Genomic DNA, 20305 nt, shown 5'->3' on the forward strand with positions numbered 1-20305 from the left:
TAATTATTACTTATCATGCAAAATTAGTTACAATCAGATTTATTGGCGATTACATATCTGATTAGAATCTAAACCACTAACTTGTCTAAGCATGTCCATTCAAGGAAGCTAAACATACGACATAAAAATTTGTTATCTTTCAGAATAGTTCCAGCTTTTATCTAATTCGGAGGCACAACTACCTTTCAGCGAGATTTAACATATTTTTTGAACGCTTAACATTGTTTATAAAGTAATAAACGATCACAAATTATTAAAATGCAACTTGGGTACTACCAATAGGTATACATATGCAAGAGTTTATCTTGAGTACAAATGATTTTTCCTAGAGGCTAATTCCTTTTTCATACATTTGCTGACCCGAACAAGAGCCCTTACCGTGGATTTTGGATCTCGTTATTGCAGCATATAATTGCAAGATTACTCCTTGAGAGAGAGAGAGAGAGAGAGATCTAAGTTCATAAAGTAAAAATGAAATGCCAATGTATGAAAGAAAATACCCACATAAACCAGCTGAGAAAATTCGCAGTGATTAATAATGACGCAATTCTATCGGTCTCCGAGAAACTGTCATTCTCCAACAACTGCCGTTTGGCAACTGGATTACCAAAGAAAATTGTTACTGGTACTGCTACTAAATGCAGTTCACTATTAATTTAAAAAAAAATTCTATGACTAATACCCAACGTGCCAATAGGCCACGTACTATGCATCCGGCCCTGTGCTGTGCTAGCCAATGAACGGCCAGAGATGCCTGACGTCATCTCTAAGTCATCGTTTGTTCTCGGAAGGTTATGATTTTTTGATCAACAAAACCAAAAATGCGCATATTTCTCAGGACAAAAACATTCATGTAATATGACAATATTACGATAGCCTTATGCATGAGGTTTTAGGTAAAATTATCATGGTTTAACTGCAATTCATTATAAGGTAAAACCTTACGCAAAATTAACTTCCCGCGAACTCTTACAGGCAGCGCACGCTGATTCAGACTCCGAGAGAAGGCTGTATATAAACACCGTTAAGAGAAACTTCAGCACAGTGAACAGTGGTATCTCGAAAAGACAACAACCTCAACAAGCTAGCAAGCATTAGATCCGAGCCTGTCCACAAAGGTAAGATCATATCGGAGACATCCCTTACTTATTTTAACGTAAACTAAAAAGTTACTAAAAAATGTACTTAACCATTACTTCTTTCATTCTTTCTGGTAATTTCGCCTATTTCCTTACCGGTATTTTCGATTTTTCTATATTCTTAAAACTCTGTTCTTGGCCGAAGTGCATTAAAATTATATCTATTTTTGAATGACATTCGGTTACGTTACATATTATACATTTCTGTTAACTGGGTTAATGGGTTTCCTTTAGTAAAGAATAGGCCCATAAAAGCCTGGGAAACTACTTCCACAGCAGAAGGCTATCGAAGCTCAACTTTTAGTCCGTGTGGCACTTGCCCATAGTATAGGTTTCCTTTCTGTGGCATTAAAAAAAGCTTGCAATTGTTTTGCTACAGAAATGAAGTCAATTACATCAGCAGTACCACCTATTTCAGAGTACCCTATTTAGAACCTCGAACATCGCCTGCTTAGGCCTATTACGGCACATCCTCGTTACATGAGAACAGATCTGACACCTAAGCCACAGTAACCTAATATGAAAATTAATGTGCACAGATAGATTTTCTCTGGCTGTCCGGTATATAACATATTACTGTGAATTTTAACTTTCAATAATGAAAGGCTCTATGGTGACTTTAAAACACACGCTAAACCTACTAATCGCTTTGAAGGTTATTTAGCAGTTTCAACAAAACTCCATTGAATCAAATTACTGTACTTCGCCTTCAACTTCTTCATGTGTAGGACGAAGACAACAACTGACAAAGCTATGCATTTTGTTCTTCACTAAGTTCATATCGCATTATATCCAACAGTAGAGAATGTATTAAATTATCTGATTTCATAAACATACAGTCAATATCAAACTGAAATTTCATATATTACATGATTAATTGCTAGCTATGTCTTGAGAGACATCGGGTGTGTGATTTGTACTTATGTTTGCAAATCCTGTTCATAAACAACCGTTTGTATTGGCGATATTTAGTTTGTTTTAGCAATGGTTTGCCTCCTATTACCTGGATATAGGCCTATCCTGACCCAGTTTTGCTTGATAGCGTTCTATAAATCATATACTGATAACCACTGTTATTTGCCCAGATAGCCATATGGCTTGACATTTAAACCCAGCTCGGGTTAGTTAGAATACACAGTTCTAGTACTATGGGAGAGCTTGTGCATCATGTATCTGTATAAACCGCAAACATCCTTATATTTATTTTATCAATTTATGCTAGGTGCTACTGCTACTTCTACTGCTACTACTAGTAGTAGTAGTAGTAGTAGTAGTAGTAGTGGTTTGCCTGTGAAACTGCTGACCCTCGATATTGTTAGTTCACGTTCAAGATTGAGGATTTGCCTTTGCAACAGTGCTTCAAACTTCGAGCGTGTTTTCTTTTTCACGATTTTAGGTCTTACTTGTAGGTTTCTTGTTTTTCACTCCACAGACAGGATTTTTTTCTTTTTAGTAGTATATACTTTCACTTAGTAAAAACTTTCTATTTCATGTGTGTTCTCTTCATAGGGTTGCTGTAAACGCTTCTCTCTTTTTTTGTAGTCCTGGCAAAATGAGGAAAACATGAATTAAATCTTACGTATCTCCTCCTCCTATTTGTCTGTTTATGATATCCAGCTTTAATGTCTCAGTTCTTGCTTTGGAAAAACTACTGATGCACAATTTTCATCGTATATTTGTTCGTTTTTATTAATTTCTTTTCCATTTCTTGCATATTTCTAAGCTATTTTCTAACTTTTCTTTCCACTTTTTATCCCCCTTTCTAGTCTTGGCTTTTATTTCGGATTTCCACCGTTTCTTTTCTTTCTCTCTTGTGCCCATGGTTATGTTTCATTATTTATAGATTTTTCATTTCGGGTATTTACAGTATATAGCCTACTGGAGCTAACCCGTCCACCACCATAGCCTTCATAGGAGATACCTCTCTCTCTCTCTCCCTGTTATGTACAATAGCTGCAATTTTGGTGGTATATATTTTCTTATTTGTACCCCATTTTCGATCCTTTGCATCTGTTCGTTTTCAAATTGTCAAGTTTATTACATTATTTCCACACAGAATGGACGTCACTGGAATACTCTTCCAAAATGAGTTTCCTCTCATTGCTTTGTTGCAGCTTTTCTCTATGACTGAGTTATGTTTAGTAGTTTTGGGACTTCTACAAGCATTCCTTCTTGTGTGTGTGTGTGTGTGTTTTGAATATATTCATCTATCTTGGTTGATTCCTAAATAACTGATGTTTTCTACTGCTCTGACTCCTATGTCATGGTTAGCTTTTATTGTAATTGTTATTTTCTCTGTATGTTTAATCTACACTTAACTTGCTTCTGTTAAACGGTGTATGTTATGCTCTGCAACCAGGCATCATCAGAAAGGAATAATGTTGCTAATTTTACTCATTTTATTGATTTTTTAAAAATCCGTTTCCAATGTAAGCACACAGCATAGATTAAACAGTAAACACTTATAATTACTGACAAATCTTGGATCCAGCACAACCCTAGAAAACGATGCCAAAGCAGGAATGTCACTTTATTAGTTGTACAATTCCGAATGAGAGATTTTTAAATGAAAACTGTTAACCACTGGAATAAGTAAAAAATGGAGCATGTATATACTGTAAGCTTTCCGCGGGTGATGCTTGTAAAGGGAAAGTCTAGGGCAGTTGGTTTCGAGTTCACGAGGTTGAGAAAATGTTTATACAACACTTTCTAAATACTGGCCGAGATTTCCCCTCCTCCCGCCACACACACACACACCCACCCACACACACTTGTTTCCCCTGAAAGAAATTTGGGGAAGTCAGTAACAATATTTGAAGCCTAGAAAAAGGCTGAAAGGATAGCATTTATACGTATATACTGCTACAAAATTTGAGATGATGGGTTTGCAGTCTTTCAGTTTTTGCTGAGTTGGCTTTCCTACCATAATTCTGCTGATGGGATGCAGGCAGGTAGGATATCCTCTCTTAGCGTAGGCTAAAGCGTGTTCACTACTTAGCCATGTGTCTTAAGACCTCTGATCTCGTTACGCCTTACTCATTTTATTAACATAACCTAAATAGCAACTTGCAACCTGTTAACCCAAGACAGAACCCCCAGTTGCACTTGTTGTGTGATAAATTAATCGACGATTTCTGCGTGTATGCTCAGTCAACCTATTCGCACTAAATTGTCCTTTAGCCTCTTCTGACCCACAATTGCTCTCCCCATCTCTATACCAAAGCATTTCGAGGGCTTCACACCAGCGCTGATGTATGTTTACTCAGACGATATTCTAATGCATAATTACAATTCCAGATACACAACTTTCATAATAGGAATGACATATCAGCTTGTTTTAAGCAGCTTTCACCTTTTAGGGCTAATCACTCTTATCTTCTGCAGACATTAAAGGCAATATATAACAATAGTGTTACTTCTCTTCAGATTCAAAATGAGAATTTCCTGGATCCTCTTCGGTGCTCTTTTGTTTGTTGCCCTTGTCGGCACCAAGGCTGGTCCAGTCGAATTTGACGAAAACAACAATGACCAGTAAGTATTTGTCTTGTCTTATGTTTATTAGTTTCGCGTTGTCTTGTCTTACTTGTCATAATTTTTTTAAAATTTTAGTCTAGAAGCAAAAACCATAAGAATAACCTTCGCGTTAAAGCAATTTCTAACTAGACCGAGTGCTCCCTGTGTACTTTATCTTTAATGTTTCTTCTCAAAACAGGCCTGGTGGCTCTAAGACATGGACTGCACTTAAAAATTTCTTCAGGCCAGTAACAAATTATTTCAAGGGACTGCCAGAGAAGACGCCTTCGGATGTTGCAACAGATGTCAAAGAAACGGTAAGAGTCTCCAACACCTTCCATGGTTAGCCTTATTTGGTTTTTCTTTAACGGAAAATGTACATAACCACATGTAATCTATGCCTTGGTTTTGCGTTTTGAAAATCAGACAAATGTGTTATGAGACCTCGCGTTGCCCCTAAGAATGTTTATAGTTATCCATGAACATATATATGTACGTTCTCTTACGTTCATAGGTCCGTTTTCTATGAAATTATGGCTTTGTAACAAATACAGTAATTAGAATATCAAATACTTTTAATTCCAATTCGCTAAGATATTAAAACGTTGTGAAGTAAATCTTGAACTTTTCACCATTAGTTTCTGTTACAACCGGATTAGACCAAATACATGCGAAATGTAAGACATTTTTTCTCTTCGCACATGGGATAGCAAGTTCATGTGTTTCGGGGAGAGAGAGAGAGAGAGAGAGAGAGAGAGAGAGAGAGAGAGAGAGAGAGAGAGAGAGAGAGAGAGAGAGAGAGAGACTTAAAAGAAACCAGCAGGTAGGCAAGCAACAGCAACTAAGAAAATTTAAAACGTTGTTGTCTCTTAAACCATAAATTTTCTGGCAACGTCTGCATGCAAACAGCTGGGCATAAGCTTGGTCGTTGTGCAACATTTCTGCGCGGCAACCACTACCGGAGGCTGGTAGGGGGAGTATGACGTAAAGGCGGAATTGGGAAAAAATTATTTCTACGATATTCTTAAGAAATACCTCAATGAATGAACCAAAATTAAATCTTATGCATAATTCAGTTTAATCACTAAAATAAGTCTCAAGATTTTGTAGTTACTTTGTTAAAGAGAAAATGTTTGTTCAAACGTCTTCCTTAGGTTCACTGTATAAATAAAAATAAGATCTGCATAATTATTATTTAAGGAACGCCTGAAAATTTTAGTTTAATAAATGAAAGTACCCAACGTTTTAGCTTATTTGTAACCTTATTTACAAAGCAAAACAAAAAAGAAAGGAACAAAACGCACTTCCCAACTACCAGGCACGTTGAATAAAATGAAATAAATAAAATTAGACGGAATTAACATGAGAGAAGCTTCCTTATTCCAGCCTATCCCAACAGGCACCCATAAAAGAGGTTGCGTGGATGGTGTTTCAGATTCTCTCTCTCTCTCTCTCTCTCTCTCTCTCTCTCTCTCTCTCTCTCTCTTCTCCCAGTCCTCCCAGTCCCCCAACTACCCTATCACACAGACAAGCCTCCCTCCATACGATGTGCGTGTTCCTCATTGCATAACTAACCCGAAACCTCGCTTAATTTTGCAGTTTTCTTGCGGCAGACACGTTCTATTGGTAATTCCTTTTTATTCCTGTCTTGTTTTTATCAAATATTGATTATACTGAAGCAGGTATATAAATAACATATTTTTTGCCTCTCTTAAAGGTGACTGATGTGAAAGAATGGGCCCAAGAAAACCAGGCTATCCAGACACTTATGCAGTCCCTGATACCCGTCAAGAACTGGTTGAAGGTGGGTTTCAATGAGTATCGTGTTTGAAATATTTGTTTAAAAATCATTTTAACCTTTCTTGGCTGCCGTCGTTGTCATTTCCTAGAAGTTTAAGGCAGTAAGCATAATTCTAAGACTAAAAGTTACGTTTGCAGCCTTAAAATTGAGACTATCACTCAAGTTAATCCTTGACATTGTTGAAAATATCTAAAATGATTAATTAAACTTTGGTGATCCATTTTCAGGAAAAGGCCGACGTTCTCCAAGACAAAACTTTCAAAGAAATGTACGATGACGTCAAGACTCGCGTAGTGGCTCTTGATGATCACATCGGTCAGTGGATTCAAGAGAGAAATAAGAAGGCTGAACTACAGCAAGCCCTTTAACTTCAAAATCTGAGAGTGAGATGACCTTTTCTGAAGTTCACTCCTCCAGTAAGAAATGATAAGGCAAGGGATTTTTTTACTGGATCTTAAATTGTCGTGAGCAGGCAATCACAACTTTTAAGTTTGTAAATATTTTAAATGGATTCATATATTTATATTTTTCAAACCTTATGTCATAAATGATAGGCATATTCCAGTGTAGGCCTATTTTAACTACTCAATATTATTTGAGAATAATCTTTCATACTATAAAATTGTATATTTTTGTGCACACATCTACTGATCACATTCAGCTTCCCATGACAAATTTCATTAGTCTGTTCCCCTCTCCCCTCTTTTTCCCCAAGCCTACAGCTGGGCCAAAGATCTTCTGTGTAAATATGATGTTAATTTAATTTGTTGAATAAAACATGGACATTTTACAAGGTTTTTTCCTCATCTCTATAAGTGAAGATGTTATAATTGAAGATATGTCTATACAATGAATGAATTCTCCCTGTTATTGACTTTAAATTTGAAAACTTGTACCATGTTTTGTAAAAACTAAAAAAAACTAATTCAATCTTGTCTCAATGATACAAAATATCGCTACATTTCTGCGACTCCCATGTCAAATAGGATTTAGGATGCTGATTACTAATCCATAAGCCGAACAATGCCATCCTTAATCTTTAAAATGTTACAGTCAATCATTTTACGGAATCTACAAGTATTATCTTACAAGCTCGTAACACATTTCCCCCTTTTTTTATGGTAGACTTTTTCAAAGTACCTCAGCATTTATTTTGCCTTTTCCAATGAAATTCATGCGTATTTCACTAAAGGTCAATTAAACCATAGGCTAATGTTAGTCATATTTAACAAGTAAACACTAAGTTACGTGGATGTCTGTAGTATGTCCGTCTAGGTACACACTTGAACAAGCAAGAGAACAACCTCAAATACTTCGGGCAAAATGACAATAGCCTAAAGCACCCATAAAATACCAAACTTTTTGTTTAATCCACGGGACTGATATCTTTTGAACATTCAATCTTCCAAATTTGTTTTCCTGTTCAAATCCTTAGTATCTTCGTCTGTGGAGTATTTCAAGGCTATTTAAATGCTAAATTACTAATTATGCCATGGGCCGGTGTAATAAGGAAAAAGGGAAGATTTTGCAATACGCAGAACACCTAGCATTGGCCACTCATTTCATCAAAAACTTAAATAAAATTTTGAACATTAAACAAACGGACTAAAAATGTAATACCTGATATTTACATTGGTATGAGGACTTCAAAGTGGATTTCAAATTCATATCTGGTTAACCTCAGACTACATACGTTTTCACTATTCCGCCGGCAGTCAAGTCCTTTTTCACCAATGGAGCTCATCTAGAGGTTGGACTAGCATTGCTCATTGGCTATTTTCTTATCAGGTCAGCTATCTGATGACCAATTATTTCCGTAAACTTAAGATGTATTACGTAGCCTTACAAAAGTTTACAAAAGCGTCATGCTGTAAGTTATTGTGTTACGAGCACTGAACTTTACGCACTCTTGGTTTTTTGAACACTTAGGCCCTATGGGAACATTTTCTAAGTTATGGGAAAATTAGTAGGGATTTGCGAAGTATGGAATATATTATACTTATAAATGTATCTCTAACCGATTTGAACCCTTACCTTACCCCCATCTTTGCCTCCATCAGTAACTGAATAGCCTAACTGAAATCCTAGTAATGAAAATCCAAAGTCAAGGGGCTGTCTGTATTAATATGAGACAACTTACCTCAACTGACGCGAGCGTTGATATATTCCTTATGGATGTCATGAAAACAAGAGTAGCAATGTGGGCGAGTCGAGGATCTCTGAGTATAAACAAAAGCCTTTAGTACATAGGCTATAACGATAACGCCGGTGGAGTAATCCCCAGTGAAGTTGGCAGCCGCATAATTACTGTATTTCTATAGCATTCCTGCCGACGTATAATTATTTCTATAGTATTCCTGCCAACGTATAATTACCGTAGTGTCAAGTAGTACATGTACTCCCTACTTCCTCTACACAGGTGGGACTAGCCTACACACACGCTATTGTCTCTGCATCGCTGTATCATTGTCATCCTTTAAGCTAACATCATGCATGTTACCCTAGACTAATCGTTGGCCCAGACCTTGCTCTTCTCTGGCCTGTATTGCACTTAAAAAGTTATCATAATACCATTACAAGTCACATGTTATAATTTACACAGTCTTTAAAACCCAACCATTCTCTCACACTGATAAACGAAAACTGTCTTATCAACATTAGGGCTACATGCTACGGTAGGCTACTATAAAGCGTTTTGTTAATTATATCCCTACCTTCCTAACTCGAATGCTGTCTCCTTTTGCTTTTTTTTTTTTTACAATGGGCACTTGTAACTCATAATTTTTTTCAGTTTCAAAAAAATTTAGATGTATACATAAACTATGAGCAAGACAACTACACAGGTCCACGGGCTACCTCACCAGCAAGATCCAAATACTGCGGGTTTAAGGATAAGTTGGTTAACGCGAACGCTGAGTTGGATCTTTTATTTCTAATTTTGATCAACATTATAATACACGATTTGTCGGTGAAAATATATAGATGAAAATTATAAGATTATTTACGACTTTTAATCTTCTCGAAATCTTGTGTCTTCGGACTATTTTCTTTGGTTGTGAGATTCATTCTTTCAAAAGATGTGAGCCCCAAATGAGTGGTTGGATGCGAATATTTTTATCACGTGATTTCTAAAAAGAAAATGATAAATGTACCAAATACTTTTCGTGGTCTGTAGGAAAGTAAAAAGGAAAAAAAATGTGGGCTAGTTTAGAAAGTGAGGTACAGGAAGCAAGTTCTTTCAAAGTTTAACCTAAGTTTTTGAATGTAATAAACGGAATTTGAGAAACGCACGAAATATCTAATACTCCACAATTCTAAAAATTTATGATACTCCGCTATTCTAAAAATTTCTCATACGATCATAGGTCATTGCATTCTTTTTCCATTTTTATAAACTCTCCTTTTTTCTGTAAACAATAAATTTTTTCCCACCCTTTGTGGCCTTAAGAACGCATCCAGCCATGCACACTGACAGTCATGATCTACATAAAAAAGCCGTGCATTGCAGTCCCCACAGACACGAATGTGCAGAGCATTTATCTTGAGCAAAGCGAAGAAGTTTAGCAGGCTAAGATGCTAGCTGAAAAAACCTAGTTTAACTCAATCATATGAGGTGAATTTCTGCCCTTGCTAGGCTACCAGACCATAGACGTCAAAGTATATTTGTAAGAATGAAGTCTTGACACCCAAATGATCTGCGTTATATTCAAAACTCAGTATTCCGTGACACACACACACACACACACACACACACACACACACACACACACACACACACACACACACATATATATATATATATATATATATATATATATATATATATATATATATATATATATATATATATATTCGAGATTAAAATATTTCCTCCGGCAGGGATTGGCTCCCAAGAAAAGAAGACAGTTGAACTGCTGAACTGTGAATGTATTTTATGTACGATACAAAACTTTCATAATACTAGCTCCTTCATACAACTACATAGAAGTCTTAGCTACGTACTGTACGCTGCGTTGCAGCCAGTTCTAAAAGTATGAAAGACCTATATTTCAGCCTTCAAAACTACTTTTGATATACAAAATTAAAGATGGTGTCAAGGACTAGGCATCCCATGTAGATGTGTTACAAGTACGACAAGTCATACTACTTTTAACAAGTTTCAAAATATTTTTATCGTAACTGCTAACGATCTGTATTCAGAATATTCCCTAATGTCTGACACCACATGAGTCTGCACGTTCTTTTGGTTCCTATTAATACCTGCCTTCTTATACCACCTGTCCTTTGCCCTGAGGCCGTTGGACATCACTCTAAATTTGCATTGTATTTATCTTAATGTGTATTACTAAGAAAGTGCCTCAAAATACAAAGGAAATGAGAGAAATAAACTCCTTCAGGCACATTCTCGGATTTGCATTACGGCTGCGAAATTCATCGAACGTTTACCTGACTCTTTCTAATTTCGAAGTAAATTACAATTCAAACCAGTCAGTTATTTTTTTCATTTCGTTGGTCACAACTCAGTCCGCTGAATGTGACGGAAAATTAGGTTTCAAATATAAGAAAATAAAAACAGATACTAGAATTTTGACCAAGGAGGATTTTTAAAATTTGTATCGCTCTGATACTCTCCATTTTCCTCGGAAATAATTAAAATAATATTTTGTACGTCCTTTCAATGAAGTCCAAGTGAACTCCAGTTTTGTATGATGGTTTGGGAGGACGTAAAGGGAGCTGGAAAAGTATCTGAGTTGACAGGAAGTTTTGGGAAGTGTTTGCAAAAGCGCTGAAATAAGTTACGCAGATGTTATTTTAACCTTGAGAAGACAAGAGTGAATAACAAAAACACGTTTCCTTGCGAACGGAGATCGAAGAAGACAACAGCGTAAATGTGGAAATAAGTAGTTGTACGTTTTTAACTTTTTCATGGTTTTTAATTATACTGGGGTTTATAATCAGGAAGAGCCACGGGGCGGGGAGTGGGGAGCGGGTGGACAAGCCAGTCCAACTCAGTGCCGGTCCCAAGCCCGGATAAATGGGGAGGGTAGGCGTCAGGAAGGGCATCCACCCATAAAATCCAGCCAAAACCAAATATGACAGTTAACTTTCATCAGAATTCTGATAGTGCTAGGGCGTCCCCCGTAGGCGACGCGCAGCGGCCTCGCCTGCCCACTGTAATAAATGGGCAAGGAATACTGGTTAGTGGGCTCCCCCGGTTAAAGAAGCTAGTCCAAAAAATGAGGAGAAGGAAGATGGTGGTAGCTTTGAGAGTTGGAACTTTGAGCGTGGGGACGATGACTGGAAAGGGAAGAGAGATAGTGGATCTGATGGAGAGAAGGATAAGCATTTTGTGTGTGCGGGAGACTAGATGGAGGGGAAATAAAGCAAGAGAGTTTGGATGTAGATATAAATTGCTACACAATGGAACAAATAAAAAAGGGTAGAAATGGAGTGGGAATAATTCTGTCAAAAAGCTTAAAAGACAGCATAATAAGCGTGAAGAAGACAAGTGAAACTGTGCCTAGATGGAAAAATAGTCTACATCTGTAGGTGCATAACAGTTTGGTCTCGTGCCAGGAAGTGGAACGACAGATGCAGTGTTTGCCCTCCGACAGATGACGGAAAAATACCGGGAAAAGCAGAAAGAACTGCATGTGGTATTCATAGATCTGGAAAAGGCATATGATAGAGTCCCACGCCAAGAGGTTTGGCGGTGTATGCGAGTAAAGGGAACACCGGAGAAGTATGTTAGGTTGGTCCAAGATATGTATGAAGGAGCAAAAACGCAGGTTAGAAGCAGTGTTGGGTTAACTGAATGGATACCAGTAAGTTGGTTTACAGAAGGGATCTGCTATAAGTCCATATCTTTTTTTTTTTTTTTTTTTACCTGATAATGGTTGTGCTATCTCAAGGAATAAGAGATCAATCCCCCTGGTGCATGTTGTTTGTTGATGATATCGTGTTATGCAGCACCAACAGAGGGGTAGTGGAGTCAAAACTAGGGCAATGGAGGAAGGTACTTAAAGATCAGTAGGAAGAAGACTGATTACCGGCGTTTTAATGAAGATCAAGACTCCGAGATTAACATGGAAGGGACAAGGTTGAACCAAGTAGAAAAAATTAGGTATCTTGGTTCAACAATGGCTGATGATGGAAATTTGGTTTTGGAAATAACACACAGAGTGCAGGCTGGATGGAACAATTGGAGACAGATGTCAGGTGTCTTGTGCGACCGCAGAATCAGCAAAAAGGTTAAAGGAAGTGTATGTAACTATAAGACAGTAGTGAGACCAGCTTGGATGTATTGAGCGGAAACATGGCCGGTAAAGAGGATGCAAGAGAAGAAATTGGATGCGGTAGAGATGAAAATGCTCAGGTGGATGTGTGGAGTAACAAAAATGGACAGAATCAAAAATGAAAGAATAAGAGGAACTACTAAAGTCGTAGACCTATCAAAGAAGGCCCAGGGATGGGACATATGTAGGGAGGAGAGTGATACGGATGGAGCTGCTTGGTGGGAGAGCAAGAGGCAGACCGAAACGAAGGTAGATGAATGTAGTTAGAGAAGACCTGAGAGACAAACAATTGTCAGAGGATGAAGTGTTTGACCGAGCCAGGCGGAGGAAATCTGTCAGAAACATCGCCCCCACATTGAAGTGTGAAAAGATGCAGAGAAAGAAGAAGAAGAATCAGGAAGAGCCGAGACCCTCTACGTAATCATATAATCTCTCTCTCTCTCTCTCTCTCTCTCTCTCTCTCTCTCTCTCTCTCTCTCTCTCAACGAATTTTCCCAGCTATACAGTTTCAACGTTCTCCTATACCTACCTATTTACGTTTTTTTCTAGTTTCAAGAGGTCCCGTCAGTGTCCAATTTCACATCTGAACTCTTGTCCCTACTCTCAACTTTTATTTAGTTTTACCTGATATTGTTTTCGCTATGTCTTTCTTTTCATCATTTTCCCTCTTTCCTTCGTGCTTCCATGCCACTACTGAGCAAAAATATGTACTTATTCTTCCTGACACGTCCGGCGTTAATTCTCAGCGATTCGATTTCCATAAAACACTCAATATATTGTAGAAAATGTAGACCAAATTATTATTTGCAATAATTGATTTTGCCGTGAGCGTATACTTTCAGTGTTGATCAAAATTTTTATGTATGGCTTTCGTAAGTAATTAACAGCTCTTCTCATATTGGCATGAATGTTCAGTTAGCCTCATATATATAGATAAATAAATATATATATATATATATATATATATATATATATATGTGTGTGTGTGTGTGTGTGTGTGTGTGTGTGTGTTTACATATATAAATGGATGTATGTATGTACAGTAAGTATGCGTGTGTGTGTGTGTGTGTGCGCGCGTATGTTCCAGCATAACTGAAATGCATTGAGCAATTTCAACCAAACTTGGTATACATATGACTTACTATCTGTAAAAGAATACTGTGGGGTAAGACATCACTGGCACCAAAGGGGGTGGGGGTGGGAAGGGGGTGACATTTAAAAATAACCGAAAATGACAGATGTTAGTTGTTAGTATCTAATCCATAGTTTTCGAGGTCGTTGAGATGAACAGTGACACTCCCGATGGCCTTTAAGTCCAAGTTCAGCCTCTATAGGAAGCGGGAGGGTGGGGGGTGAGACTCGGTGAAATATAACATGTCAAAAATGCTGGACAATGTAATTGAAGGAACTATCTTAACAGGAAAGGGGAGAGAATGAGAGAGTAGAGGGGGTGTTAAGGAGGAGAAAGAGTGAGAGAGAGTTGGAGAGAGAGACAGAGAAAGTGAGAGGGAGAGGAAGTGAAAGAGAGAGTAGAGGGTGTATTAGGAGGGAGGAGAAAGAGAGAGAGAGAGGGGGGGGAGAGGAGAGGAGAGTGGGTGTTAGAGAAGAAAGAGGGAATTAGGGAGGAGGAGGGGAGAGAGAGAGAGAGGGGTGAGGAAGAGAAAGAGAGAGAGAGGGGGTGAGGAGAGAGAGAGAGAGAGAGAGTAGAGGGGGTGTTTGGGAGGAGAAAGAGGGAAAAAGTGAGGGAGACTTGAAGAGATAGAGAGAGACAGAGAGAGAGTTTATCGGTTGTCATTCAGAGTTTTCCCAGGCAGTGCCGGGTTGGTCAGCTAGTGTGTGTGTGTGTGTGTGTGTATATATATATATATATATATATATATATATATATATATATATATATATATATATATATATATATATATATACACATGCATTATATATATATATATATATATATATATATATATATATATATATATATATATATATATATATATATATATATATATACCATATCGCCCAGAGCCAGGAATATTTCAGTCAGTTCCTCCTGGCAGCATTTCTAACGCTTATGATCGTAACTCTTAAGATTAGCCGTGATACCGCAGGAAGTGGCATCCACAATTACCGTGGGTTTTCTGACATGTATCGCTGTCTTTAGATGTCAATAATTATTGGCTTCTTTATTTCTTTTTCCCACTCTGTTCGTCTGTGTATGCGTGACCTTTATAATTATTTTTTGAATGCGGGACATCTATTTTGCGAAGGCATGTTCTATATCAATGTTCGATAAAACAATAGCAATTTCGCATCAGAATCTTAAAGCATTTTACATAAAAAAAGTAATTTTTTGTGTGGTAAATAATATAAACCCCAGGTGAAATATGTCGAACCCCAATTAATACAAAATAACATGGCTTTCCTGTTCGATACGCATAAAGAATTGCTACTCAGATGGAGAATCGTAGAGATAGAGGCAGATCTTATTAGGTAACCATACACCGGCGTGCTCCCATTAGCCCGCCAAGTGGTCCCACAGCAACAGTAAAAACGAATTTAACTTAACACCTTGCAAAAATATGTTTATAGCACGTTTAGGAAATCAGAACACAGCTATTTCTTTTTCAGGTAAAAAAATAAAAAAATTAGGATTTTTTGGGCACAAGAATTTCTTAGTTGACACACTTTTTATTGAACGCTTTTCGTACTATATACATATTTACTGAATGACATTCCTTCCTAGGCCAACATGACGTTTCATTTTACACGTATATCGAGTGACATCGTTGTTCCATTTATAGCCATATTACGCTTGCCTCAAAGGATCTGCCGTCACCATGACTAGGTTTTGGAGTAAATTAGGGGCTAGGGCCCAACTGTATACACCAGCTATCGTGTTTTGAGAAAATAGCCCTTTCAAGTGGAGTCTGCTGAATGCCCAGCCCCAGCCCCTCGCCACTAGTTTATACAGTTATCTTTCTGTTGCCCGCTGACTGGCCCACTTCTCTTTGCTTTAGCCTTAATTGCCCTCCATCAAAGAATATTTGTGTCATTGTTTGCACACTGCGATCAGAGCATTATAACAAAAATCGTAGATGTTTAGGATGACTGGGAACAGACCAGTTAGAGATATAGGCCTACAGAAGACCACTTAGGGCTATAACCACTCGTAAGAGCCATTTTCTGTATTATTATGGCAAACCGAAAGCCGAATTACGCAATACGTTACTCCAGAGTAATACTTGCAATGCACCGATCCGAGCGAAGAATTACGAATTAGGCGCCATCAAAAAGGCGGGACTTGTCAGGTTACGTGCTCTCTCTCTCTCTCTCTCTCTCTCTCTCTCTCTCTCTCTCACAAAGTAGATATCCAATTGCCTGCTACCTGGAATGAATCAGACCTTGATTGCCAGTCGCAGATAAATGCTCTTTGTAGTACAGATGTAATGACATTTCACTGGGAAAGAGAGCATTGCATTGTGTGGAAGAGAGAGAGAGAGAGAGAGAGAGGCGGAAGGGAGTTACGTTTTAGTGCTTACTCCTCAAGCTTATGTGTTCCTGTCCGGGTAGGCTGGTATAAGGAAGCTTTTCTCATGTTAATTCTGTAACATTTTCTTTCTGCTTTTCTTCTTTTTTCTCTCTTCAAGTTGTTAGCGTGTTTTTAAATTCTCATTAATCTTTTCTTGCATACAATGGTGCCGATTACAGTCACAGCAGATTTGAGTTCACCTGCATTCATGAACTATAATGAGTATGTATGTTTGTCACATACGTCAAGGTATTGTTCTAAGATCGACATTATGTAACACTATTGACGGTTACTTCACTTACTCGAGATTGCCAATAAGCAACGAGAAAGAGAAAGAGAACTCGTCAACATGTGATCATACGGACAACGTTTTGTTGATTGCTTGAACAGATGCGGTAGGAAGAGCCGTCTGCTCAAAGCGGTATATTATGCTGCTGCTGATTCTTATTTGTTTTTGTTCCTGGAAATATTACGAAAGATGAAATGGCTATAGAGGATGATTCATTTGCGTTGTTGATAACTTTGGAAGGGAGAGAGATGGACATGGCATGTTTGTTAGAGCCATGCGCAGCTGAGCTGCTTATGCTTTGCTGCTTGTGCTAAGACGCTGCGTGAAAATTTATGGTATAAGTAAGATACAACGACTTATGTTACACAAAGTAAATAAGTAAACTTTTTATCCTCCCCTGTGACGGGCCCTTTGTGTCGTCTTTTTTTCACGAGGCTCTCTCTCTCTCTCTCTCTCTCTCTCTCTCTCTCTCTCTCTCTCTCTCTCAAAGTAGGTTTGACGTTAAAAATCTCAAAATAATGAAATCGTGAAAGGTGACGAATGGTTTTTAGTTAAAACTTTTCATTACTCTCATTTCTTAAGTAGTTCCTGTGGCTTCTTCTCTCTCTCTCTCTCTCTCTCTCTCTCTCTCTCTCTCTCTCTCTCTCTCGTCGTCGTCGTCACCGCACATGATTGCTGAAGGCCACGCACCTTTGTGTTGAAAGCAGTAAATAGTAAAATTGGGAATGAGGTCTTGTGGAATTTGGTTGCGATACTGTTTTCATTGTCTTCATCTTTGAGTTGATGGATAAATGTGTGTGTGTACCTCTGGTAATTTTTCTACTGATTGGTATTGATATATTTTTTTTTTTTTTTTTGTAACAGGGATAACTAATATTCTAGCACACGATGAAGTTTGTGTGATTTAGAAGGCTTACGTTTTTCTTTCATGAAAATATTCTCGTTTTGAACTGCAAACAAAAACACCCAAAGGCCCATACACCTACAGAGAGAGAGAGAGAGAGAAAGAGAGAGAGAGAGAGTGAGTCTACACTTTTAACGATACAGATTTAATGGTTCTCGTTAAATTGATTCTTCTAATGAACAGCTTCTTGAACAAAATTTGCTTTAAGAATAACCAGTTATTTTGAGATCAATTTTGTCAGCCATATTTCCAAAACAGTACTCGATGGTGATCAAGTGTTTTCAAGATCACATGAGTCACTCGTTCGAAAAGTTTCGGTATCGAGCCATCCACAGCCACAACACGCTCGGGCGGCAGTTCTGAGTTTTCTTGTCAACGGGAACATCAATTTTTGCTTCTTGAAAAAACACAATTTTTCTTATACTTGTGGTTTTGTTTGGTTAAGTATCTTTTCTATCGTCACAATTCTTAACTAGCGCTTTCATGAGCTTCTAGTCTTGCATCGTCCTTGATAAGACTAATTCCCTTAAAGTTCATTAAGTATTAGAAGTTTGAGGTCCACCTACTAGGAGCCCCTCCCACTCCTAAACCTCCCTTCTCTCTCTCTCTCTCTCTCTCTCTCTCTCTCTCTCTCTCTCTCTCTCTCTCTCTAGGTCCTAGACAAAGTGGGTTCTCACCGCACTTAAAATCATAAATAAGCCACATTGGTGTTGCTCCCATTCCAACAGGAAAAGGAACCACTTGGTTAAAGTAAGATCTCGAGTATTTTAAGCCCTGGTTACAAGTAAAGGTTGAGTGTTCGAGTCTCCTCACTGCTTCCAAACTTGGTAGCTAATCATCGGCTCGGTCTAGCGTGTGATGTCGTTAAGTTGCCGCAAAAGAGACTAGGAAGATGGTCAGGAAAGGCGAAAAAGATATAAATTTGGCGGTGGACAGGCAATGGGAAGATGATAACGTTGGTGATGGTAAAAAGAAAATTTGTGGTGAGAACGTGATAAAGAGGGTTAAACAAATGGTAAGATGAAAGGTGAAGCATTGGTAATGAGATAATTATGGTTTGATATTATGAGTGAAAGACTCGATTTTACAAAAGAATAGAAAAACTATGGATATAATGAAAGACAATGATAACATGATTACGATGAATTCTACAAAAATGAGGATCAGTGAGACCAAGGTCGAAAGTATTCTTTAGACCTTGAGTGAGATAATGAAGTTTATGAAAATGACAATGTAAAAATTATAGTTATGATGATTACGAAACAAAGGAAAATGGTGATGAGTTTAAAGATGATGACGATGGGTATAAAAAAAATGTAAAATAGTGAAGACGTGATGAATGCAGTCACGACGGTATTAATTATGAAGAGAGAAGAAGGAGTTCGAACAGGAAGGCTAAGACGCTCATGTCGATGACTCTGCCGAGATCAACTCGGGAACACTGAGGAGAAAAAATAAACCAAGATTTTTTTTTTTTTTTTTTTTTGTCGTGTGAATGAACCTCACGGTCACATAAACCATGGCTGTGAGCTATATTTTTTGCTCTGTATTATAAACCAAAAGTAAAAAAGAACGTGCAAACAGGAAGGTCGCTTAGGATGAATCTACTAAATGGTTAAAAATATAGAATTCCACATCGTATTTTTTTCTACAATTATGCAACGAATGAATTGTCCGTTTTAGAAACTAAGAAGGATAAGGCGGTGCTATGTAGCCTTTATCACACACGCAAAAAATTGTAGTTGTTATTTTTAAGATGTTCGATCTATACGGTTTATGTAGTTTGTTCTCATTATTTCCTCTTGTGCAGAGGGATTAACTGAACAGGGAGTAAATTCTAGTTTTACACTAAACCGTTGTGTCGCCGTATGACATTACTATTTTTCCCGGGCTTGAGACTCAGGCTACATTCGTTAAGACTGTAATACTCAAAAGTTACAATTAAAAAGTTTATGGTTGTATATACAAACTCGCGCGCGCGCACACACACACACACACACACACACACACACACACACACACACACACACACACACACACATATATATATATATATATATATATATATATATATATATATATTCATATATATAACTTTACCATTATAAACAGAATTTATCAAAGCAATAAACACAGCAGAGATGATATTAGCTTGATCAAAACGCTACAAAAAAGTAACTTTCTTGGTAAATTAAAGATGCGATGCACAAACGTCAGAGACGAGACGGGATCTGGTCAAGTCTCATTAAATTTTTCTGTCTACAGTATTTGTTTTACAGTTGCTAGAGAGCTGAGCTAATTATTGTATGACTTAAGTATACACATACACACACGTGTATGTGTATATTTAAGGCATACAATAATTAGCTCAGCTCTCTAGCAATTGTAAAATAAAAATATACACTGTAGACAGAAAAATTTAATGAGACGTGACCAGATCCCGCCTCGTCTCTGACGTTTGTGCACCGCACCTTTAATTTACCAAGAAAGTTACTTTTTTGTAGCGTTTTGATCAAGCTAATATCATCTCCGCTGTGTTTATTGCTTTGATAAATTCTATTTGTAATGGTAAAGTTTCTTGAAGCAAAATGTATTTATATAATTATCATACACACGTTTACCAACGTTTCTTGTGAGTAAACAAATACACAGTTTTGCGCAAAATTTTCTTTCTTTTTTATTTCAGTTTTACGTTTAACTTAGATAGTGTCTTGTAACATTTCATAAAGCGGAGAAAGCATCCTCATTCACTGGTTTTAGAAAGAATGAATATTCATGATTAGTATTTATTAGAAAGATACATATTTATCCCCACATGTACGTGAGATTTTCTT

General features: G+C 37.5%; 1 protein-coding gene across 1 annotated transcript; it reads left to right on the top strand.

The window, feature by feature from the left end:
- The first annotated feature begins 984 nt into the window (after positions 1–984).
- On the top strand, positions 985–7243 carry LOC136853177 (uncharacterized). The gene is made up of 5 exons (XM_067128515.1): positions 985–1118; positions 4566–4670; positions 4852–4969; positions 6370–6456; positions 6681–7243. The coding sequence occupies exons 2-5, from the start codon at positions 4573–4575 to the stop codon at positions 6819–6821; spliced, it is 444 nt and encodes a 147-aa protein (XP_066984616.1). The 5' UTR covers positions 985–1118; positions 4566–4572; the 3' UTR covers positions 6822–7243.
- The last annotated feature ends 13062 nt before the right edge of the window (positions 7244–20305 follow it).

Source organism: Macrobrachium rosenbergii, chromosome 3 (genome assembly GCF_040412425.1).
Source record: "Macrobrachium rosenbergii isolate ZJJX-2024 chromosome 3, ASM4041242v1, whole genome shotgun sequence".
NCBI lineage: Eukaryota > Metazoa > Arthropoda > Malacostraca > Decapoda > Palaemonidae > Macrobrachium > Macrobrachium rosenbergii.